The sequence below is a fragment of the Sebastes fasciatus genome, chromosome 5 (assembly GCF_043250625.1).
Source record: "Sebastes fasciatus isolate fSebFas1 chromosome 5, fSebFas1.pri, whole genome shotgun sequence".
Taxonomy (NCBI): Eukaryota; Metazoa; Chordata; class Actinopteri; order Perciformes; family Sebastidae; genus Sebastes; species Sebastes fasciatus.
In genome coordinates, this window is record NC_133799.1 from 10,109,725 (window position 1) to 10,135,878 (window position 26,154).

The window sequence follows — 26,154 nt, forward strand, 5'->3', positions numbered from 1 at the left end:
ATTAACTAACCTCTCAATGTATCTTTTTCAGCAGAACTACTGAACAATCTGCCAGTTAAGACATACTGTTAACACAGGTCTAGACTAAATTGTGGGAAACATGAAAACTGATACATCAAATCGGCCCCTTAAATTTTATGTGTTTACAAAAACCGAAAATACGTTCCTCCGATTCAGTTCCTAGTTAATCTTGTAATTTAGGCGTTTATAATATCCAGCCAAGACACTGAGTGGAGAAGATGAGAGTCAATGCATCCAAGCTTCTCAGTCTATTAAGTGCTAATGTGTGTATGACTCGATCCAAAATGCAGAGGGAGCAAAAGAAAAGAAAACATAAATCTCCGCAAAGAAAGTTAATGAAAAACCAATGTGCGTCTCTGGAGGTGTGCAAAGAGAAAATAAGTTTATCTTTCAAACACATACAGTAAATATGGATTTACATGCAAACAATCACTATTTGGTATTACATAAGAGGGTATGACACTTACAAGTACACCTTGCATGCCGATGTCCCCTGGACTTCCTGGCAGCCCTGGATAGCCCTTACACCAAAACAGAAATAACAAACATCACCGACAGGTAGACAAGAAACCATGTCACTGTTTAATGGCATCTGCCATAGGTAGTAAAAGTGGTTACCATTACACACATTATTCAAAACTATGCGCATTAGTGCTTCAGGAACTGGAACAGGAAGTGCTTTTAACAATGACTGGGGCAGTGCAAGACTGTGCAGTAAAATGTGCTGACATCTGTAACTGGAAAGGATGGGGACTGTTCTTTAGAACTGTGTTTCATATTACGTTGTCTTAGCTTATGCTCCAGATCCGCTAGAACAAAAGAGACAGCTGGGTGTTGTGGTTCTCATCACAGAACTACCCACTACCCATTCTCTTTCAGTAATAATCGATTAAAGAATACCACCACAATATCAAAGAAAAGTGGCTGAGATTGCCGAGGAAACGCTAACCCCTGCAAACCGCCTTTAAACAGAAACATAACTTCAGGAGATGATCATTGTAATCTGCGGTGATACAAGTCAAACTGCCACTCCTTACTAATGTGGCATCTTTATAGCACACACTGGTTCACACAAATCACCATAACTCCTTACATAAGTCACAAAGCACCCTCTCTCTCTCTTTCTCGGTCAAACATGCACACACACTAGCAGTGATTTAATCATCCAACTATTCAGCCAGCCAGCCACCAAATTAGTCATCCTCTCTTCCAGCCAGCCAATCAGTCAGAATGCTAGCCAGCTAGGTCAGGACTGGGGCCCAAAGCCACAGACATGGAGTTAATCCAAGGCCCCGGGACAGTGAGGGAGGCAGCCTAGCCTTTCGCATGCAGCAGTACAGGAGGAAGAGGAAACACTGCTGCTCTGGATAGCAGCGTGTCCTTTTTTTTCTATGGGGAATCAATACTGTCAAAATAGTTTTCATGCAAACAGATTTTCCACAGTAGTATGTGGGCTAATGAGGTAGAATTACCCTGCTATTAACCTGCAAATATACACCCGTTTATCAAACCCAAATTCAACAGATTGTGTGGATTTAAGGAAGACAAAACAACACAATGAGTCACTTTTTTTGTGCAAATTTCTCCGTAGCAATGTCTACACTCGTCCAGCAAGATATTTTTATCAGTCTTTACTGGGCTTGACGTAGGTGTGTGTAGGGATCGGTTTGTATTTGTTTTCTGTTTCAGTGTTGAAGAGTTGGTGAAGTCCCTAAAAATCTTCAATAAGACACAAACTTACTCACCCTGGCATTTGAAACAGCTTTAGGATTGGACAAATGTGCTTTTCCTGTTCTACTTGCCATTAAAATTCTCCAACACCAGCAAATGTTTGCAAATTCTGTCAAAGATGAGACAAAACTGTGTGCCACTGGAGCCCTTTACTGTCACAATGAGGTACAAACTGGGAGTGAGTGATACTGACCAGCATCTAATTCAGACTGATACACCAAACACCATTTCTTCAGTTTCAATACTTAGATCTATCACAGGTCTCATCCTAGCAACAGAGGACTGACTAAAGGCACGGTCACACATAATCACACAAAATCAACATTCGCCTCCCGTTCACTTCCATTCTATGCAAGCGAAGGGGTGAAAAAACATTCACTTCCAGTTGAGAAACAAATTCGCATAAATTTGCATTCCCGTGAAGTTCAACGGCAGGCGATAGTCACTCGCTTGCATTTGCGCATGTGTGACCGTGCCTTAAGAATTTTAGGACTGCAAAGACATCACAGACAGAGAACACCGAAAGATCTTTCAACAGATCCAAATACAGTGTCTACAAGGTCTAGTCAATTGATTTGGTCAACCAGATCAGATTGAGTGATCCAAGACAGTCTTTGTTTTTTTCATCCCAATCTTCAGCATCACTGTGGGAAAACCAATTTGACACAGCTGAATTTTGCAAAGATTTGTGTCTACAAAAGTTACAACATCGAGGAGTCTGGAACCTTTTAGGCCGACTGAGTCTGCTTTCATTTCCATGAAATAAACCTTGTAGCTAAGAAACGTCTGCCAAAGCTTACAGCCAAAATTACTCAGTGGTTCAGTTTTATATTCATCATCCTCCGACATTAGTTTACTGAACAATGTATTCGAGCTCTAGTAGGCCGTTGCAGCTTTGCTGATTTCTTGGAAAATCCTGTTTCAATATATACACTATGGCTCTTGGGTTTACCAACTCTCAGACAAAAGGCAGAGCTCTACAGTATATCCTGAGTGTCTGTTCTTACCCTCGGCCCCTTCTCCCCGACTGGACCCGTTGGACCTGCTGGTCCTCGGTCGCCCTGGGGGGAAAAACAGTAAGACAGAAAGAGAGCTGATCATTAAACTATGACCTGAAAGCTCAAAACCCCAGCACCGCTTCACATACACTTTTCCTAATAAAGAGCCATGAAACTGGAGAGCAGCTTCTCAAAAGCAAAAGGTTAGATTGACAGCTGGTTGAGTGGAGTATAAAGCGAGCAGGTACTTTGAAACCCAGTTGGTGGCACGGTGTGTTAAAAGCAAAGGTAACTCCGGGTGAGCAGTAAAGCTGCCTATGTCTCCACTCTAACAACCTCCAACACTCGTGTCAGCGATGCTTTGATCCTCCTTGAACTGTGTAAAATTCATGACTGTACAAGTACACTTCCAGTTCTTGTTGCACTTCTATCAAACGGTGAGCAGATTAGAAATAATAGCTCTGTGTTGGAAAGAAAAGTCTAAACCAAAGGATGACATTGAATTAAATACTGTATATATATATAATGTGGAAGGAATTTGTAGGCTGTCAGGGTATGGCTGGTGCTGACTGAACCAGGAGGAGGATTTTGCGTAAGAGGGGGTGGAGTACAAGCTTCCTATCACAAGAACATGTTCTGACACACAAGGGGCTTCTTGATAGGAAGGAAAGGGCAACAGGTTGAGAAAGAGAGAGGGAACAATGGAGAAAACGTTTTTTTTGGTACTACTGTCAATAATCAACACCCAGATTGCTAGTAAGATCATTTCACTTGAGCAGGAAGGCTGCAGATCCGCTTGAAATATTATATTTTAAGCTGAGAGGTAATGGGATCCGAACATGAGGAAAGCCTCAGGGCCTTTCCAGATTGCATCATGAATATTTTTTACATGACTTACACCTGTGTGGTGCTATCCCTTTCACATGTTTTATGACTGCATATGCAGTAGTATATACTGTATATGTCAGCACAGCACGTGTCTAATGACATTAATCAGGAACAAATCAACTTTTAGGTTTCTGACATATGGTGACAGTTCAATTTGTCTAAAGTGAAATTTTCTCATGAATTAAATAGGGCTAACCCAAATGCGTCGAAGCTTTGATCGTTGCCATGGTATTCGATCTCCAAATCAGTATTGGAATGCTTTGTTTTTAAATGTTTTTGTTTATTTAAACAGTAATATATAAATACTGTATACAGTATGTAATAATAATGTATAAATCCAATATAGGCCATGAAATAAAGAATAATCCCACAACATTATTATTATTACTCATATTCAACATTAATTGTTATTAGTTGTTCTCAGACGGATATCGTTGTTTGTTGTGCGTAGATGTGCATGTGTGGACAGTAGTGAGGCAGTATCACTGTACCGGGCACTGAAACAGGGGAGATGGAGACAGACAGAAGAACATGTCAGCCTGATGCGCTGCTCCGCGAAGCTTCGAATACCTTCGAATATTTCTCACCGAAGCTTCAAAGCCCAAAAATGGTATTCGGGACATCCCTAGAATTAGTAATGGTGACATGGATTTGACTATATTGTTATGAATGTGGATGTGAGAGTGTTGAGTATTCATCTAAGCATGTGTGTTCTGGGCCCTCTGGGGCCTCCCGCCATGGCTGATTAACACAGCCCAAATTGCAGGCGTCTGCCACTGACAAGCAACCAGCCAATGCTGACTGACAGCCTAATGATAGAGAAACACACTCCTTACCTTTTCACCAGGAACTCCCACCACTCCAGCTATCCCGATCATGCCTAGTGGACCCTGGAGAGGAGAGGAGAGGAGAGAAGATCAACACAAGCATCAGGAGAAAGTATGTTAGTGTGCGGCCTGATTTATTTTCCAACTTGTTAGAAAGTTGAGTTATTTTCCAACTTGTTAGGACACCTGGAATTCAAGAGGCCATAGATTACAATGCAATGCTTACGTAAGCGAAAACAAGGGACTGCTGACCTTAGGAGAAACCTGCAGGTTTGCTTCTGAAGGCACTTCTAATTTTAATATTTGATTTATTCCCGATATACTTTTACTTGTAAACAAAAGCTTTACAATTTGATTGTCATACAAAGAATATATCCTTTTTTTTCAAAGAAATCTTTCTATATTTAGGGGTCTTAGGTGTAAACAAGCCAATTCCTGCTTCAGTAAACAGCAAGACAGACGAACAAAGCTAAAGCAGATGATACACCATTATTTGCCAGTAACCATGGCACACTATTATTGATTAAAAAACTGTTTTACAATCCATATGGAATTGATAATAAAGGGTTATTCAACAAAGATAGCCACAAAAAGGTTGCAACCTTGATATTTTCTGAAGCTTTTGTGAATAGTGGAACTAAACTATGTTGTCTGGCATGAAGCAAGATCAACATATTTCTTGGGCACAATATCAGAGGTTGGAAATTACTATGAGCATGGCCATATCACAGCATGAAGTAACTCAATATAGATGACCCCAAGAAGACAGATACTGCTTAGTAAAGGAGTCCTCATGGGGGAAAACACCAGCTAATGTAAATATGAGAGTTATGGGAGAAGCTTAACCACTTCCAGATTAGTCGTCTGGGACAGGGCCTGTGGTCTGGACCGGTGCCAGCCTCTCTATGGACAATCTGGAGCTCCAGACCAACAGTAAGGCTTATGAGTAGCTGGGGAGACATTCAGCCAGAAAGGCCAACTGTACTTTTTGAAACCCACTCATTGTGTTCATTTCTGCTAAAAAAGCAAAACAAAACATAGCGTGAAAATATATGAAGAGTGGCCAATTAACCAAGTAACGTGCACTGATCACAAGCCAGACCAAAGCCACAACACTGCAAGTACGCAGCACCACAGCATGTGCACTAAACCAGCGGGACACTGCAAGCTCCCAAAACATTTAAACCTACATGAATTACAGTGTTACTATAATGATTCATATGACTGTCCAATTGCACACCATGGACTCACTTCTGGCCAACCACAAAACCAGCGCGGTCAGACTACATCTCTCTCTCTCTGGTTGTGAGGGCCAATTTCTATTGCTGCGCTTCCTCCTCGAAGAATGATATATTCACATAGTTAAAGTTAACGAGATTCTACATGCCTGCTATTCTTACTTGTGTCACATAATCATACGTATAGTATATGTTATTTACTTTTTTTGTATCCCTCTATGTGTCTAGAGAATGAGAAGGAAAGCAAGAGTCAAAGTGGACAAAAAGAAACTGAGAATAACATAACAGATGGATCAAGTGAGTGTGACAAAGTGAAAGACAAGAAACAGACCACTAAGATAAACACAATGAGAATTTGTTCCATTCGCTACTCCCTAACTCAGCTAGAAAGGCTGACAGCCTCAAAGTGTTACTCATGCATCATCACCTACAGGGTATTATCCTGTTGGATGCAAGTAAAGCAGTTGAGCGACGGATTAGTAGCAGAGTGTCTGTGAGGGGATGCAGCCTGCAGGCATGGGAACGGGAGCTCTAAATTGACCTCAAATCCCTTAATTGGGAGAAGAAGTGGGACAATGTGGTACCTTGTATCATTTAACAGAAGGAAACAGTTTTAAAGGGGTTTCCATGTGACAGGGCCGAGACGTGGGAGCTTTTATAGTACTGTTTGAAGGCGATTGGGTTTCTCCGACACGGCTTGGGTTACAAAATTACTGGCACAACCATTAACCTACAGTTAGAGAAGAAATATAGCCGAGGTCACTTATAGTGAGAGCACAGAGGTTGACGTGAACTATATTTCAAAGCACACCTGTGGCTGCCTTTGGTAATTGCTAGATGTTTTATTAGCTGTGGACAGGAGGGCGACTTAAAAATGGGACACTGCAGTCAATCTAAATTGGCTAAAATAGACAACACTGTAAAAAGCTCCAGTAAAATTTCCCTTGAAACTGTTTATGGGAGGCCTCATGGTGATACAAGGGTGCTCGGTGAAGACAGGCGGCGGCCTACGGCCTCCTTGCATCGACCCTGGGCTAACCTGCACTAGTCAACAGCAGTCTTTCTCAGTGTTCTTGCACATCTGATGTAATGGCATTCATTAGAGCCTCCGTATGTTTTCAAGGTTGTTTTTTTTCTCTGCATAGCCCCATTGCTCCTCCTTGGCTTCAAAGGCGCCTCTACTCAGTAAGTGCTTAATCCCTCTCATATGTGCACTGCAGCAACACAGTCCAACATGGCCCGCTTGGTTGCCTCCACTATGCACAGAATGCAAATATTAACATTAAGGGGCCGCCGGGAAGTGCAGACATACTTTGGATGTCCAGAGCAGTTGTGTGCTTTAACAAAGGGTAAGCCATGTCTTAACAACCCTCTAGACTATTTGTGTTGGGTATAAAGAATTAACTGAAGCATGAAACAGAGAGGCGGGACACATCAAACTGTGATTTTGCAGTTAATTGGTACATTTAGAAACAATCCTTACACAGATGTTTTGGTACACTTGCAAAGCCACTTGATAGACAAAGACCTTTTTTGCTCAATGTTTTCTACTTAAGCTATTATACTTTGACAACTTAAGTATGACTCTTAGGCAACACCAGCCGTCAAACACACGTTGGCAGGCTTTGAGCCATAAACATTAATGCGCAACCCAAATGAGGAGGATCTCTGATTGGTGTTCCTTCTGTTCTACTGTGGTGTTCTGCCAATTTCATGATGAGAACACTATTTGGTGGTGGGAGAGGCTCCAAATGTCTCTCAACTTTAAAAAGTGGGTCGGGAAAAAAGCAAGACATGAGCAAATGCTCCTGTAACTTCCTCCACAGTTGCCACACCGGAGGATTTAATTCACTTAAATGTGGAAGCACTGCGTCATCATCTCAATGCAACGTGTACATTAATCTTTAAGCAAACTATTAAACATTTAAGGACAGGAACTAGAGCTAATAAAAAGCTACAGCACAGACTCCACAACGACACTGTTAAAGAGGGATTTAATGAGAAGCTACTAATCGACAGCAGGATGGCTGTTAATTAATGTCAGTCCTGTACGTTACAACTGCGAAAGCAACTTACTTGCGCTCCGATTTTTCCAACATTTCCCATGTCCCCTTTTTCTCCCTGCAAGCAAAAAAAAACATCAAACAGAGCTGGTTAGCTTCCTGTAATTAAAGAGATCTCTGTCACCATCCTGCCCTGCTACTGGCACAGGAATAACAGGATATCACAAGTGTACAAAGGAACACACACACAGACTGCATGGGACTGGGAATAATTTTGTGTTACTTCTCATTGTGGTTTGCTGATATGCATCATAGCCCTGGAAGAAATAATTCTCTCTCGTAATTAAGAGCATGTTTACAACACAGTTAGTCTAGGGCTTAAAATAAATGGGTCACAAACATGAAGACACTGGCACTCAGAAGGAAGTAAGCACTAGACAAAATAGTAAAATCTTGAAACACATGATACCATGATCGTGGCACTGCATTTGTGGTGGGTACAAAAGCCAATTACAGCCAATAAAACAGGGTGAGGATCAAGTCTGGAATGCTGTGGTGTGCTGAAGTGAAAAAATGAGAACAAACTGACAGTTAAATAATTTAAACTGAGAGTTGGACTGTCAGTGTCCTAAAGATGGAGGTATTTAGTTCTGGTTTAAGTAGCTACAGCAGATTATTCTCATTTGCTTGGCATCACAGGTCTTCAACAATGTGAATGGCAGGAACTGACTGGTCTGTACCAAAAACACAAGTTAAGATTTTTGTGAATTGAGGTGTCTTGATCATGTGGTAAGCACTCAGTTTAGGATGATACTAAGTCAACAATGCATATTTAACACATTTCCCATCATCCCCCATATTGTGGCATGATATATTGTTACAGAACTAGACTCACCTCTAAACCCTCGGGGCCAGGTTCGCCTATGTAGCCTTTCCTTCCAGGTCTCCCCTACAAAGACAGTCAGAGAGAGACACACACACACACACACACACACACACACACACGTAATGATCAAAAGATAGCTTCGCTCATCATGTATTTATCGCATCTCATCCCAGCTGCTTCCTGATAGAACATCTAAGGGAATTGTTTCATTGAAACCACCTGCAAAAGGCTCAGTTTGTGTGCACGTGTCTCTTTGTGTATTTGTGTATTTACAGTATGTGAATCTGGGAGTTCTTACAATAGGGCCACCGCTGCCAGGTGGGCCGAGTGGTCCTTCATCGCCCTGCAGAAACACAGTATAATTCATCATACACAAATATTTGCACACGTAAACACACACACAAACACATGACCACATATACACAGCAGAATCCAACAGACAAGTAAATACAGCTTGCACACCAAACAACATCAAGAAATGCACACACAGTAACGTGACCATTCCATCTGCATGACTTCTAACTCTCAACATTAAAGCTGCAGTCGGTAACTTTGAGCAAATATGATGAAAGGTTATTTTAATAAAATGGTCACTCTGTCCAGACAGTAGTGCATGAGACAGATAATCTATGAAAAAAACATGTTTCTCTGCCTCCTATTAGTGCTCCTAATGGCATCTGCAAGATTTCACCACCGAATCAAGACGACCAATCAGAGCCGAGGAGTCTCTAGGCAGCTGTCAATCACTGCTTGTGAAACTCACAACTACTGATCGGTCAAACTAGGCAGCGCTGATCAAATATGAATCAATATTCTGTTACTGTAATGCCTATTTCAGAAACATCTAGTAGCGTACTGTTTAGCTGTAAAATGAGAAAGTTTGTGACCTGGCCACCGTCTTGAAAATAGCCAAGCCAATACAAATCACTGCCCACCGGCTGGAGCAAACTTTCTCATTTTACAGGAGACAAATAGGCATTACAGTAACAGTTTGACAGTTTGATCAGAGTTAGCAAGTTTCGCAAGCAGAGACTGCTTGGCTCTGATTGCTTGTTTTCCTTCGGTGTGGTGAAATCTGGCAGATGCCATTAGGAGCACAGGACACAGAAGAACATGTTTTTTACACAGATTATCCATCTAATGCACTACTGTCAGAAAATAGTGACCGTTTTATAAAAATAACTTTTTATCATATTTGCTCAAAGTTACCGACTGCAGCTTTAAAGGTCTCAACTGCGTCCTTCACTATGCTCCCCCAGCTTTTGAAACCAAACCTACGCCACTGTCTACAGCTGTCAGATAAATGTAATCTACCTTTGTACTTGAACTCAAGTATAGTGCTTGAGGAAATGTACTGTGACCCTATACCAGAAAAATGCGTTTGAGAAGAGAGTCCATTGGCCAACTACACCTGTGAGCAGTGTCCAGGTCAATGCTCTACCATTCAGCACAATAGAAACGTGTGTTGTACGCCTTCCAAAAGGCTTCTGTTCCTTTTTTCCACAGCTGGAAAACTTTCAGCCTTGTTTTTATAAGCATCCAATGATGAATCATGACTTCACCCAGTGGAACATGCCCCGAGAGATATGGCAGAGAAAAAAAACTCCCACAAGGATCTAAGCTCCAACTGTTTGAGATATGACTAGATGCTAAATGAGAAGAATTGAGTTAGTTAATCTTGCCTCAAACTAATGATCCAATGGAAATCCCTTGATGAGCCATATTTTCCACTTTTCTGTATCAGCAAGTCAAGTAACCGAGCAGACGTGTGGAATTAAGCTGGATGTTGAATTGTCTCACCTGTGTTCCTTGTGGCCCTGGCGGGCCTTGGGGCCCTCTGGCACCCTGCAAACCCTGAAACACAGCCAAATGCATGAATTCAATTGGATGAATTTAATGAATGAATGGATGGACAGAGAGAGAGGGCAAGAGATGCTGTTGTACCTTTGGTCCAGGTGGACCGTTGGGCCCTGGTATGCCAATGTCTCCAGGAAATCCCTTGCAAAAAAACAAAGAAGAGAGAAATTATTATTGTATTTCACCTGTCATGTCACATGACTAATTGGTTGAATTTGATCCCACACAATAAATGAACTCTTTTGCACCTCTGTGTACATTACAGGAGGGGTAGGATTATGCTGCATTTATAATGGCAGGTATAAAGTAGGCCTATTTATATGTTGATGTACTACAGTGGCTCCTCTTTGCAAATCACTGAAGGCATCCTGCATAAATCTGTGTCAAGCAGACATAGGGGTGGGGCCTTTCTTGAGTGTATAGGCAGGCTTATTGAAAACTGATTTAGAGATAGTGATGAATTGCTACTGAGCTGATGGAGGCTGAATACCTTCAGGCATGCCTGCCATGACACAATCACTCATTTCAGAGAAATATGCCGGTTAGCTATGGCCTATGTGACCTATGTTCATGCTGCACTCCTGACTTCCATGCTTTTCACATACTTTGAAGCATCAACAATGACCTCTTTGACAAAAGGTTAGGTATCCAAAGCACCGACATGCTGGAGGGAGATGCCAGAACAGGGGAAGCAAGGTACAAAGGGTTAATGGTGTTCAATTCACTTTTCTCTCTTAAATCTAGGGTGGGTAATGAATTTCAGAAATGTTTTTCGTTATATTTTTTCTTTACATTCTGACAGCAATAAATCAATCAAATGCTCTGACAAAAGAAATAAAAAAATTCAGTGTCTGTGGCTGTTGCAGGAATGTAATAAGCCCATCCAAGATGCATTTTATTGTACCATGTGCACTAGAGAAAAACATCCATGATAATTTGGTCATGAATATCAACACCATTAATAACTGTTAGCAAAGTTAGCTAATTTCTTGTCAGTCTAATGACCCCTTTTTGGGTTATGTGTTCTTTAAATCAACTGAAGTTGAAGTTGACAGAGTGATATTTTGACTTTATGATGAGCCTAGATAAAAAGTCAGGGGATCATTAAGTTTACATCCTAAATAGTGAGTCATCTCACTTCTCTCTCATCCCTTTTGAGAGTTGCACATGCGCAGCACCGATCGGGCAGGATGTATGGATCAGGTAGCAAGTGACACGCGTTGTTGTTCCTGTGTAGCGTAAATGAGCTTATAAATCATATGATAACGTGATATCGGATCAGTGCATACACTTGTGTACTCGCCAATACCCAATTCAGCATTTTAGGATGTATCGGAGGCATTTCCAATACTGGTATCGGTACAACTCTATTATTTGCCAATTATGTTTTGAGGTGTTTAAGAAGAAATTTTGTGCCTAGAGCTGGCAAAAGAGGAAAGGTCATGGTGTCACAGCCATCAGTAGGTTCATCCTTTGGTGTCCATGAATAGCCAGATAACATAGTATTAAACAATTATGTAATATCTTTTGTACAAAGTTTATAAGTTGATCTATTGATAAAGGAAAGCTTGGAGTGTGTCCAAAATATTCAAAGTTGATCATCTGGGGAGGATGAGTGTGCTCAGTCAAATTCATTGTAATCTGCAAGATTGTCATATTTCTTGTGTATAAAAAGTATTTTAATGAAGGCACTAGAGGAAAAGTCAGAGGATCACCAAAAACAATACAAATCATTCTCTGTGGATCATAAATATGTAAAGCAAATTCCATGGTAATCCTTCCATTAGTTTTCAACTCATCATGTCATTGATCAAAGTGATGATCCAGCGGAAATAGGTCGGGGAGTCACAAAAATCATTAAGAATCATTGTAGGGTCCGTGAATACTCAGTAATCTGTTTAAAACTGTCAAGATATCAGTGACTGAATTAGGGCTGCAACTAACAATTATTTTCATTATTGATTAATATGATTATTTTCCAGATTCATTGGTTGGTCTATAAACCATCAGAAAAATAATGAAACATGCCATCACAATATCGCGTCCAAGGTGATGTCATTAAATTTCTTTTTTTGTCCAGCCAACAGTCCAAAATCCATTTAAGTTATGTGAGACAAGGAAAAGCAGCAAATCCTCACATTTGAGAACCTGGAATCATCAAGAGGTCGCAATAAAAAAATATTTTTTAACAATAAAACAATTATCAAAATAGTTGCCTATACGTATGTCGTACCTCTGGTCCTGGAGGCCCGTGTGGTCCTTGTGCCCCAACCTCACCAATTTTACCCTGTTTAAATACAGAAAACACACAATTATTACATGTTCCTTCCGTCACAATTTAGATAATGATTTGTGTTTATACTTCTTCATCAATAAATTGAGTGTAGATCTGAATAATGTTGTATTCTTATAGCAATTTGATGATGATGCTAATCACACTGCTGGGTGTAGTGCAAGCAACAAACTAAATCAGTCATAACATGATGCTGCAGGCAACGTGTTATCAGGTTCAGGGCTGAACTCAGGTCACTCGGTCAATCACTAAACACTTAACCCCTGACGCTAAATGATCCTCTCTCTCACACTTTATGGTCAGCAATGCTTGCTTGCTTAGTCTACATTGTGTGAGCATGTTGTGCAGCTGTGGATTGATATGTGTGAGAAAGTTTTCTTCATTTTTTGCTGGTGAATATTTTAGTCCCAAGCAAATGAAAGCCGTTTGCTGAAACAGTACTGAATTGATTAAGTTTGGTTAAACCTTAACACTACATGGTAGTACATCAAGCCTTCTTTTTCTTCATCTTAAAATTACACTGTGTGAACAATGTGGTTATTCTGATCATTCAGAGGACTGTGGTAGCTACGGCAACAGCTGATGCTGCATAAAAACTAGGTGTTCTGGAAACAGGACAACATCTGGACTCGTTTATAATGCACCCTGAATAGAGAGAGATATTTATACCTCCTCGTTCTTACCCCCATTGGAGCTCACTACCAGCAAGTGCATGATAAAGCCGACGTGTTGTGAGTGTGACTGATTTACTTCAGTTTACAAGCTAACAAAAATAGATTCCAGATTTCATTGTGGTACACTGTGTTTACTTGGCTTTGTCTATAAAAGCCATACAAAAACTGTACAAAATGGCATGCACACACACATACGTATAAAAACAGACATAAACAATTAAATGCACACATAAATACACCTTCAGTAATGTCTACACACATACACATACACACTCACACGAACATACCGGTGGTCCTGGTATCCCTCTTGGCCCAGTAGGACCAGGTGCGCCAGCAACACCCTGAAAGAAACAGACATAACACTCTAAAACTGGTCTTACACACCCTTTGTGTGTGTTTGTTTTCATCCATTTCCATATAACTGAGAACATGCCTTGTAGTGTGTGTGTATTCACATGGGACAAGCACTATGTGGTGACCTCATGTAATAAATTAATCAACATCTGTATTTATTCAAACATGATGCATTTCTGATTTGTGTAAAGGCTTTGATTAATATTTTCCTGATTTAGAAAAAGTCCCTCTTTAGATCCTGCTTTTGTCCAATTATTTTTTTTTAATAAAATTACAACATGTGCTCTCACCAAAACAAGAGTATTGTTGAGTATTGTATAGTAGTAATGAGTATTGTGTCAGAATTTTCACTTCACAAGGCTTATGAAGTCTTGACCGATTAGCGTGGGAATAAAATGTCTAATGATCTTTTTATAAATTGCTGGTAATAACAGTTCCATGCATGTAATGTTCACATGATCTGCATCTGTGATTTTCTTAAAATCTCGCTTGTGTGACGGGAGACGTACCTTATCGCCTTGGTACCCCATCTCTCCTGGATCGCCCATTTGTCCCACTTCATCCTGAATTTCACAGTATCATACAGAGATATAACACAGCACTACTCTGCCACAGTGATCACAATACGACCATATATGAGAGATATATACCTGTACATAAAGTATATACTGTATAATATAAGAACATTATGCAGCAACACTTGTAAAACTGACAAGGCAAGCTGCTATCAAAATTCAGTTTAAATGTCATAAAATCAAATGGCAACACTGTAAAGAACCAATAGGCTACACATTGTGGAGCATTAACGATATTACACATAAAAAACTGTTAACGAGCTACGTCTATTATCATGATATTGAATTTGAGTTTGTATTAATGGCTGTGTTATCCAAACGTTAGCAGGATCACTTGTAATATGTAGAATTATATGATGTGTGGGCTAATGACACATTACGAACAGATACACTGCAATAATATAAATATTTAGATCACCTTATCACCTTTCAATCCAGGCAGGCCGGCTCGTCCTGCTGGGCCCTGCCACAGGGAGAGGAAAGAAAGAAAGGAGGGGAAGTAGAAGAATTAGTCCATTAGATTAGAGAGAAAGAGAGGAAAGGGGAACATTTGTGTAAGGCATCAGTGACTTCAGTGGCAGAATTCATTTTGATGCAGGGATTTGCAAATGAAGTGAAGCCAAGGAGGAGGCTGACGGATGATAAAAGCTGACATTCTTGAAACATATCTCTTTCCAGTTTTCTTTATAGATTTTGACAGACCAGGAAATGTATATATGGTGGCACTAGATTCATGATGTGTAGATACATACTTTACAGAATACAATTAGATAGATAGATAGATAGATAGATAGATAGATAGATAGATAGATAGATAGATAGATAGACAGACAGACAGACAGACAGACAGACAGACAGACAGACAGACAGACAGATAGATAGATAGATCCAGCAGATCACCAGAACAGTACATATAATGTACATGTCAACACTAAAGAAACATATCCAAAGAATACAAAATATAAAGAATATTGGAATACACTATAAATATACCCAACTACTACAACTAGCATAAAAAATCTAAATTATAAACATAGAATAACCCATTATATACATTAGCAGAGTGTGCAAGTTACAGTGTTTTGTTCTACAATGAAAAATAATTGTGCAAATGTAGCTGTGCAAAATTCAACATGTGCAAGATTATTACAGGACTAAAACAGGATGGAGTGTGGTTGTGACAGACCCTATAGAGCTGAGAGCTCTCTGTTAGACAGAGATGAGGTGTAGAAGAGAGTTATTGCTTTAGGAGACTTATTGCTTTAGGAGACTTATTGCTTTAGGACAGTACTGTACAGTATTTTCCTAAAATTTAGAGTATTTTCAGTGGCCAATGTCTAACTTACCTGAGGTCCCACCAGACCAGGCATTCCTCTCAGTCCCTCCGGCCCTGGATCCCCCTGTAGAGGTGTAGAGGTACACAATGGAATTTATGTATCACAAACATACACACACACACACACACACTTCTGATACTGGCCTTGACACTGAATGGCATTTTTCACACTAAATGTTTCCGATTTCTTCTTGGCAGGGACGCTATCTTGACATGAACACTATCTGCTGTTTCCAACAGAGCGCATTCCTTTTAGTCACAACCTTACAACACAACTAAGCCGTGTTGACAGTGTTTCCAATTGTGGGTCTGGTCTTGGCTCTGCTCACCACTGTCAACCCACAACCTCAACTCTAATTGACAGAGGCGAGGTGAGAATGGCCAGAATGTGTGGCTGGACCGAAAAATACCCTTTACAAGCATGCTGGCCACTGATGGGATGGCTTTCACAGTGACTGCTGCAACCATGTCAGTAGCAATTATGTTGTGTGTGTGTGTGTGTGTGTATGTGTGTGTGTGTGTGTGTGTGCAAGCACATGCACATATGAGCCATTCACACAGACACACACAAACACAATTAACTAAAAACAGCCTTTGCACATTCAGGTATATATACATATATACTGTATATATATACACATATGGATTCCTCTTTTATACTGTGGTAAACATTTTTGTTGAGGAAACCAGGCAACCTGCTCACTTAAGGATTATTTTTTCTCTTTGAGACAGCAGAAAGGCTAAAAGAAGAAAGGAGTAAGGGCGAGGAGATGTCAGAATTTGATCCAAGACAGTCGGGACAGAGGGAGACAGTGTCGACCTTAACCAATATGCTGAGGAAAAGCATAGAGAATACAAAGACAATTGGGAACCTTGAACTTCTCATTTCACTTTTCAGCAGTAAAGGGCATGAGACTGAGAATGTTACTATCAGTCAGAGTATTCTCCTCTATCCAAACAATCAATCTGTCAGCCTGGTCAATATACAAAAAAAAGTGAGAGGCGAGTGAGAGCACATGGCTTAATTTTACGTCATCAAGGACATGTGGCTTGAACTAGGAGTCCATCTGGAGTCTGGACCCTGTAAGGCTGGTGTTTGATGCTCTGTGGTACGGCATCGGGACAGACACAAATCACATGCGCTCCATTAAAAGAAGCATTCAACAGAGAACACACCACCAGCCCGGCTGAAGTAATCTGGTACATCAACATCCCACGCTGCTGTCAAGATGTAGCCTGACTGCCAGGTGGTTAAAGATCATCCAAACCATTATCTTCCCAGCCACACTGAAGTCAAGTGAGTAAAGACTTAACAAAAAACAGACTGCAGCATTCGTGTACCTCCTTTCAACACAACCACTGTAGCCTCAAAAAAGCCATTCAAACATTAAATGTTTCAGCACCCTGTGTATCCTATAAAGGCTAATAGATTCATTGTATCATGTACTTGACACGACATGCGAGTGGGGAAAGCACAATTAAATGACTGTATCTGCAGGCCTCACCATACCACGTGTAAATGATCAAAAACCGGTTGAAGTAAGAGTGGTAAATGAATAACACACACACACACATAAAAAGACTATAACATTTAAAACGTTGATTTTTTGTCTCCTTCTTTTTTCATTCAGGTTGTGACAGAGTGTCTGGCTGCAACACATTTCGCTGAGTCACACGCTGGCAACGACATCAATTGCATACCAGAACGAACACTTGCTGCTCCGTTTCTGTTCTGATTACTAAACTAAAGTTCCAACCTTGTGTAATTGCCTTTCAATAGCTGAGTGAGCACAACTGGAGCCACAGGAGTGTGATTGACACCGGGAAGTGAAAATGAGTTTTACATGTCAAATCAAAGTTTTTTTTGTGAGATCTATCCTGTGTCAAAATCACTCAGCTGGAAAGTTGACTAAATGTGAATTACATCAAAGACAGGATTAAGGAGGTGCAAGTATTTTGGCTCTCTTGTATGATTACTCAAAAGTACTTACAGGCAATGATTTGTTGATATAAAGACAAGTACCCACCACATCAGCTTTAATCAGTAATAATTAATTTCTCTGCTTCGAAGTGTAGATATGAGCTTTTCACAGGCTTGACCGTGTCCATAATGAATAATTGTACACCATACATAAATCATGAGCCTATCATCAGCTCTATGAACGTATTAATGCTTGATGGTGTTTTGATTTGTTCCGCAAAAGCACTTGTGTCAGCACTTAAAGGTCCAGTTTGTAGGATCTGGCGGTATCTAGCGGCGAGGTGAGGAGATTGCAACCAACTGAAGCCTCTCCCGCGTGCCAAGCGCGTTGGAGAGCTACGGTGGAAACACGAATGGCCCTCTTTAGAGCCATCTGGAGCAGAGCCAGGGCATTAAGGGTGTGTGTATGTGGGAAGTGAGTGGTGAAGCAAGAGAGAGAGTAACGTTATTGACTCCAGCCCAGCAGGAAAAGTTAACAGAGTTTGATTTACTGTTGAAACATGTCTGTGCAACATGGCGGACTCCATGTAGAGGACCCGTAATTATGAAGGGCTCATTCTAAGCTAATGAAAACACAACAATTCTTATTATCAGGTGATTTTACAATAAAGAAAACATATTTATTAATATCATATTCCTGCCAATAGATCCCCCTACTGTTCCTTTAATGTTCAACAAAACTACATGAGGTGAATAGTTGCAAGAACACATTCATTTGTGAAGGGAACAATAATGTGTGTGGCACCTTAACTGAAACTTAATCTGGTCAGACCTGTAGTGTACAGCTTTTCCTTAGCAAGACCTATATATATTTTAAAAAACACACACAATGTTTTAGAGAGCAATAGAGCAATCAAGACTAAGAGGCAATCAAAAGAAAGAAAGGGGAAAGGATATGACCTGGAGAACGACAGTCACAGAAGAGAGTGACAGAAGATTATGTTAATGGTATGACCAAAGCTTTTTGACCACAAACGTCACAGTGTCCACTCTGTCCAGACATCAACAAAGGCTCTGAATCCGTAACTTTTTTTTAAGGAAATTGTATTGAGATGCCAAGGCAAGCAATAAATCAGACAGCCCACCATCTCTAAATATTTTTTTAGATAACACAGAGAAATGAGGCACATGTAGCACTGTTTGCCTATAAGAAGAGTATTATCTTTTGTTATTCTTGTATGCACATGTGCACATCTGTGTCACATCCTGTTCTTTCCAGATCATACAGAGTGATTTATGGTGTGTCGGATCTGACTGAGACCTGAGACATGGAGGTAAACTCTGGAGCAGAAAAACACATGAAAGGGTTTTCTATCAACTTCTTTTTCAGTTAATCTGGAGTGACGATGAAAATTGGCTTTAAATGTTAAATGTTACTACCAAGTTTTACAGCAACAAGTAGCGGCATGACCCATTACATTACCTGAGTCATGTTAGTCTACAACTCTGAAATGACACACTGAATGTACCCGTCAGTAAAAAATTGGGATGGGTTTACTTCAAAGTAAACTGTGGTATTCTCCATATTTTGATTGCTGTTCACTTGTAACCCCTCACTGTTATAAAATCCTTGTTTATGTGCCTGCATGTTTCATGTCTGACTGTGTCTGTAGTGAAGATGACTTACAGCCAGTAGCTGAGGTCAAGGTTAAGGAAACCCCATCCAACCAGATGTGCCTAGCGTGGACTAGTAACCCTTCAAGCACCCCAATAAATCTCCATGCTATGAGGACAGCAAACCAGTGTAAATGAAGCTTGAAATGATGGCACAGGGGTACAAAGGTGCAGTATACAGTTTTATCTGTTTCTGACATGAACAGGGCGATGTTTGAGAGGCCTCTGAGACTTTTTAACAGTTGTATATTCTGCAGTAAAACAGACAGCATGCTCTCTATTAGGTCTGTGACAGTCTAGATTCTGTCTCACTGCCATAATAAGACCAAGCCTCCCAAGTGGGTATGCCTTTGGCAGCTAGACACTGGAGTTTTTTGAATTTTCATTATTGACAGTGCACCCTTCATACTGCATGACAAATGTCCATATGTTATGGGTATCTTCACTGTACCCAACCATGAACAACTTTGGTCAGAATAGTACATCTCCATCACTATACATGTGGACAATTTGCCAAATTTTAAGTTTAAGTCTCTAAGTCAACTTTTTGGAGCCACTGTTTTTTTTTTTTGCACTTTTGCATGCCCATGGAGTCAGTAGTGCTGAAGATACATGACGTGCAGCCAAGACAGTTTAATTCTGAATCCCGCCCTACTTATATTCTATTCCTTTGAGTCCCTGTGGATCACTCAAATTTCAGTAGTGGCTGTCATTGACGGTAAGAAACAAGCTTTTGCCATGAAAAACAATTACTACAACAAGTCTAACAAAAAGAATAAATGTTGGCATGAAAAATCACATTCATCACTCATGGAGAAACACAGCGCATCCTGCTATCCATCATCCAAACCACATATAACCACTAGAGACAGGCAAGTAGGAAGAAAGATGGACAGACTAACAAAGTTGGAAACGTAGAGAGACAGAAGCAGAACTGTGAGCCAAGTGGATGACAGACCCAACATTGTCTCTATTAGCCATGAGAAATATAACACATTAATAAAAATGATAATATTGCAAATCTGATACTCACCCTCAGACCAGGAAAGCCGCTGATGCCAATCCCACCAACAGGCCCCTGTGAAACATCACAGCAACATCCTAAGTACACAGGACAGGACACTTACAGTACTGCACATTCCTCATTCCCAAGGCTGCACTGGAAATACTGTAAGTGCAACGTCATGTTTTCATGTGCAAACATGTGAGGTGACGAAGCAACATATCTATGTCTGAACCCCAAAAAATAAATTAATCAAGGCTGCTCAGTGATCATTTATGTGTATCCTCCTGCACGCTCCAAAACGGAATATGAGACCTACTGATTGCTGATGATGTTATACACTTTGATGAACTGTCTGTCTTCTGCCATGCCAACGTGCCACGTTCTAAATACATTTCAGAAGTGGTGACAAAAGGCCTTAACATACATGAAAAGACTTTATCATATGAGTCTGAATAAGTGTATGCAGGAAATAGCCCAGTACTGTGCGCTTGTAGATACAGTCACTGATGAAAGAGGACATGTAACAAGCAGGGAGACCCTGGCTTCGTAGATGGAGGACAGAAAGGTGAAATAACAGGCAGATAGATGAAAAGTGTAGGATAAAAAAAGAGGACAGCTGAATTCACCAGGAGTCAGACAAGAGTTCTCACCTCATCACCATCAGGACCGGGAGGTCCCCTCTCTCCCGCATCACCCACCACACCCTGTGGAGGAAGTACATCCACATTCAATTTCAGAAGGTCAGGGCAACCATTTGGCAGTATGTAGCACTTCCAGAAAGGTGAATGAACAGTTGTTTATATAGCTTTCTCTACTTTCTTTCTGTTACGTAAAGGTAGAGTTTGGGTGTTTTGAAGTGGGGTTGTATGAGGTACTTATCTATAGTAGGTGTATTACTTATAGTAGATGACGGTTGGCGTGCCCCCAGCTTGGCAAAGCAATACAGTGCTGTGGACGGGGATGGCAGAAAAAGAAAGGCTCACCTAAATAAAAATCGATATCCGTTTAAGTGTACGCTATATTTAGAATATTTTCACCACTTTATCTTGCCGTCAGACAGCCGTTTCCTTCTCCTTTCCAACAGGGAACTGAACTGAAAGTGAAACTTATCTTTGCTCTCTCCAAAGCCAGCAGGCTCAGATGACAAAAACAGTATAGATACGTTTCACTTTCAGTTCAGTTCGCCCTAAGAAAATATTCTAAATATAGCGTATACTTAAATGGATATATATTTTTTTAGATGAGCCTTTTTTTTTAGGCGGCTAAAATAAGTTTTTCTGCTGTTCCCGTCCACAGCACTGTATTGCTTTGCTCCGCTGCCAGCGCTCCTGTCTGTTTCTCGATGCTGGGGGCACGCCGACCACCATCTACTGTAGGTAATACACCTAATATGGATAAGTACCTCATACAACCCCTCTTCAAAACACCCAAACTATCCCTTAAATTTCTGTTTTCTGTTATCCACGGCATCCAACCTTTACATTATCATTTACCATGCAGTTTCCCCAAGTGGTTGATCAAGATCAAATTTGCATTGACATGGTCTGAAAGTAATGCTTGTTTAATGAAGCAAGATAAGCCAGTGTATTTGGTGAGCTTATGGACAGGCTTACAACAGCCCTGAGGCCAGAGACACAGACCAGTTAGCCAGACATCGCTTAACGTTCCAGAAAAAAACCCTTTGGATGAAACAGACACTGGGCCGACTGCCCGCTTGGCAACTTCAACAGAGAAGTTAAGGCTTGTTTTTAAAACATTAACTTCTCACAGTGTGAGGGCCCAAACTTAACATTCCATTTGTCTCTCACTTCATTTTTTTTTTTTGCAATGCCACCCGGGTACAAACTTGGCATTGCAGGACCTTTGCCAAAACACATGCTATCAAACACTTCCAATGTGATTTGCCACTTCTTGTTAAATCCTCTAAAGGAGTAATTCCTCTCTGTTCTTTTCTCTCAGTGGCTCTCAGTGTCCTGCTGCTTTAGCACATTCACAACAGATGCAGCATACAAATGAATTGAAATGTCCCCGGGGCTTTTGTGAATGTGAAGTACTGCTATTGTAAGAGAATATACTGCATACATTATAAGATGGATAACATTTATATTCGTTTTTACATCGCCCCGTGATATAACACAGACAATCATGCCTGCAGCTGTTTCCTCATAGCTACTGGTAGATGACAAAGGTATATATTAAGATTAATTAATTATTACGTGTCTTCCTTTGGGACCAGGTCTTCCATCAGGACCAGGAATGCCCTAGAAAAGAAAAAGAAATGAATAAGTGATTCATATCTGGGGCATGAATTTGTGCTGCTCCAAGGGACAATGGTGTAACAAGTTTTAGCCACTAGACTCAAATTAAGAGATGTTTACAGGCTGTAGAAAAGTGAAAAGGCACGGTTCCTCAAATCTCACGTATTTATCCATCTGAATAGACAGTGAATATTTTACAGAGAGATTCTTAATATGGCTTATTGTGAGCCAGGATTCAAAAATGGTGTCATCACATTGAAATAATAGTTCCCTTGGCTCAAATCAAGCTGATGTGTCGAAAGCCACAACAGCGCAATAAAGACAGGATTTCCTTGAGACTGGAATCTCACCAAAATGAAGGAGTGAGTAACGTCATTCAGGCATAGCCTAAATGGAAAATATAAATTTTCCTCACATATTTTACTGTGACATAATCCTTTTTAAAATCATAAAAATGACAGCTTTAAATAACTGCTGCCCAGCACATTTTACTCTTAGCCAATCATTTTTAAAAAAGGACAGAAAAATGAGCAAATGGGTAAAAAGGAGGTGACGTACACCTGTAAGTAGTAAATAGCTCAACATATATCAAGATAAACTGGAACAGAGCTGTCGATTAAAGTGCAAAGTGCTAGTACAGAAAAATCTCCTGAAAGCTGTCATCTATCAAACCTCAGTCAGGGCGGTACTAACTATCAGACAAAGGAGGGGAAAACAAATGGAGTGGGAAGACATGAAGTAGAGATAATACATTATTTGAGATAAATGTGAATAGTTAAATGTGTCCAAGTTCACAGGAATAGTGAATAAAAAGATCTTGACAGCATGTGCATTTAACAAACATCACTCACTTTCTCCCCCTCCAGTCCAAGTGGCCCAGCGATGCCAGGAGGCCCAATGAAACCCTGGAAATCAGCAACATTTCATATCACAATATTGTCACAATCTATTCTTTCTTTGCAAACAAGCATGTTTATGTTAAGTTTACGTTAAGTGTGACTCATTGTGTGTATCCTTGAACACTAACACAGGTGCTGAATGCATTTCCATCCTCATAAAACCTTTGCTAAGCCAATTTTCTAAGTACTTTTAATCCAGCATTGTTTCCATCCATGTTAACTTGCTAGCAGCTTTCTTCTTCCCTGCCTTTGCTCGCACATTGCTGCATATAATGTTGTGTTACCGCCACCTGTCGATCAGTGGAATAGCGTGAAACCTTTGGCAGGAATGACTTATCGCGTCACTGGCAGACGCGTGCATGCATGTGTGCACATACTCAAAATCAACATCATCATTTTGAAAACCCTGAAATACATTAGCTGTACCGTCATTCTGGACATGACTGTGAGACATCTTTTTACGCAGCAATACCTTGGCTGCATTCAAGTATTTATGTAAGTTGGCATAGGATGTAATCAGTAAGCAATGCATGAGTAATCTGCGCAACCCTGTCTTCTTATTTTTCTCTTTCACACAGTCACATCTTATCAGTGTACTGTCTTTGCGGCTCTTTTTCACGCTGCCTGCCTCACTCTGACATAGTAATCCCAGCTATTCTCGTTCTCTGGGCTGCAACGCTCCACTTAAGTCCCTTCTCTCACTAGCTCATTTGACCCCTTTTCCGTCTGCTTTTATATTTTCTCCCATCTGTTTGTATTCCGTCCTCTTTCTTTCTTCCGTTCTCCTGTTTTTGGGGGCATTCTGAGCTTCCTGAGGAATGAACCATAGTAAGATAAACTAGTCAGTCTTTATAGAGACAACCCAGAGCCCGGACCAGCCCCCACAAGCAGTCTCACACCAGGCAGAATATGTCAGAAATACAACTCAGATTGTGAGCAGTCTCTCTGGAGCAAGGCTGTTGGCCTGACACTGTCCTAATCCTTTCAGGAAATTAAGTGTTCAATCCAGCGCTGCTGAAGAAAAGAGGGCAGAGTGAGAGCAAAGAGCCACTTGTACTTACACGGACACCTTTAGGCCCTGGGTTACCTTGTGGCCCAGCTAAGCCCTGCAAAAAAGGAAAGATTCAGGTGAGGTGGACTATTGTCACAGCACGCGCAAGTTCAATGATTTCACACAGAGAGGGAATCCTAAACACATGAGATGGCTGGATAAGAGAAATACAGTGATCTTCACTTTACAGTCAGTTAAAAGGAAACACGTTTGTTATACTTTAAGTTGCACTTTCTATTTCCTCGTCCGCACTGCTGGCAGTGAACAAGGTTTAAGTCCATAGACTGCACACATGAAAAAACATCAGGAAAACCACTGCATTTCATTGTAAATTGCATGTCATTGTAAACTATATTTTCCAATACATTGTAGTGGAAATAGCAGTTGTTTATCGCTTTAGTCCAAATCCAAAATGGGAAAGAAACGTGCATAGGAAAGCAGACAGAAGTGTGCATTACGCAGTTATCGTTATTGCATTGCTGTGTATTTTCTGTAGAGTTCTTGGTAGAGCAACGAAGAATCTAAGAGGATCGATGGAGGAACTGGAAGCATATTTTTGTATTTTTCACTGCACCTGCCTGCCAGGGTAACCTGCAGTCCCGGCTTCCCCAGGAGGTCCATGTATGCCCTGCAACAGAGAGAGAGAGAGAGAGAGAGAGAGAGAGAGAGAGAGAGAGAGAGAGAGAGAGAGAGAGAGAGAGAGAGAATGAATGAACGGTGAATAGGGAGATTAGATGGATGGATAAAGTGAAAGAGGAGACACACAGACCTCTACCAGCATTGCCAACTGAGGAATAAAACGAGCACTGTTCATTCCGGACAGCCTCCACCAAGACAACCCTGTCTATTAACTGTACCTTTCTGCACCCCTCCGACCCACCCCTCCCTCACTGGCTCTCTCTGCTGCTTTTTCAGCTCACTGTTAAATTAAAATGACACTTTGTATTTTAAACATTCAGCTGATGCTCAATTTCAAACAATCATCGCTTGCAAAAATCACAGACCATTTCCATTCTCAAACCAAAAAAGAAAACGTTTTCTTTCGATCAGCAATAATCTAATCTGTGCCAGCGACCTGTATATGTTGTTATTCCTTAAATCTCTATGCTTAGAACCAGATGAGGACACGTGACGAGAGTCCGTGTAACGGGGCTCATTAATAGTTAGCATTTCGACGACGTGAAAAGTTTTTCCATCAAAGAGAGGGGCAATAAACAGAAGATAAAAGGAACCACTGACTAGAGGGGACAGCTGAAGGACTGATGTAACTTGGCTGGTGACGCACGCAGGCACAGCTGTGTGTTTGGTGTGTTTTGTCCATGCGTGTGTGTGCGTGTGCACATATGTATCTAATCCTGTTTATGCATGAATGTTTTGTGTATGTATGAATGCTGTGACATTGAACATGAGCATGACTGCATCGCAGAATGTGTCTCTGGTCGTCGATTTCAATGCTTTTGTTGTTCGACGCACATGTCCCATCGGTGCTGATGGCAACGGCTGAACTCTGGCAAAACTAGAATTACTGCCTCGTGTTTGCATGCCTCTGCCAACCAGTCAAGTTGCAGTTTACACCAATGTCTGTCCAAAATGTCATCACATTTGTGTGAAATTGTCATAATTAGCATATGAATTCTTGAGTTGTGGCCAAAAACGGCCAAAAA

At 40.8% G+C, this 26,154-nt stretch overlaps 1 protein-coding gene across 2 annotated transcripts in view; it reads right to left on the reverse strand.

Annotated features, from left to right (window-relative positions):
• The window catches only part of col24a1 (collagen type XXIV alpha 1 chain), a 98,837-nt gene that overhangs the window by 34,085 nt on the left and 38,598 nt on the right, over window positions 1-26,154 (reverse strand). For both annotated transcript variants that reach the window (XM_074634986.1, XM_074634987.1), the window contains exons 9-27: window positions 25,065-25,118; window positions 24,501-24,545; window positions 23,392-23,445; window positions 22,499-22,543; window positions 20,933-20,986; window positions 20,310-20,354; window positions 15,692-15,745; window positions 14,764-14,808; window positions 14,280-14,333; window positions 13,704-13,757; window positions 12,683-12,736; window positions 10,537-10,590; window positions 10,393-10,446; window positions 8,891-8,935; window positions 8,602-8,655; window positions 7,780-7,824; window positions 4,475-4,528; window positions 2,760-2,813; window positions 489-542 (exon numbers count right to left, since the gene is read on the reverse strand). In XM_074634986.1, the coding sequence (XP_074491087.1) occupies window positions 489-542; window positions 2,760-2,813; window positions 4,475-4,528; window positions 7,780-7,824; window positions 8,602-8,655; window positions 8,891-8,935; window positions 10,393-10,446; window positions 10,537-10,590; window positions 12,683-12,736; window positions 13,704-13,757; window positions 14,280-14,333; window positions 14,764-14,808; window positions 15,692-15,745; window positions 20,310-20,354; window positions 20,933-20,986; window positions 22,499-22,543; window positions 23,392-23,445; window positions 24,501-24,545; window positions 25,065-25,118 (972 nt within the window). The remainder of the gene's footprint in view (window positions 1-488; window positions 543-2,759; window positions 2,814-4,474; window positions 4,529-7,779; window positions 7,825-8,601; window positions 8,656-8,890; window positions 8,936-10,392; window positions 10,447-10,536; window positions 10,591-12,682; window positions 12,737-13,703; window positions 13,758-14,279; window positions 14,334-14,763; window positions 14,809-15,691; window positions 15,746-20,309; window positions 20,355-20,932; window positions 20,987-22,498; window positions 22,544-23,391; window positions 23,446-24,500; window positions 24,546-25,064; window positions 25,119-26,154) is intronic.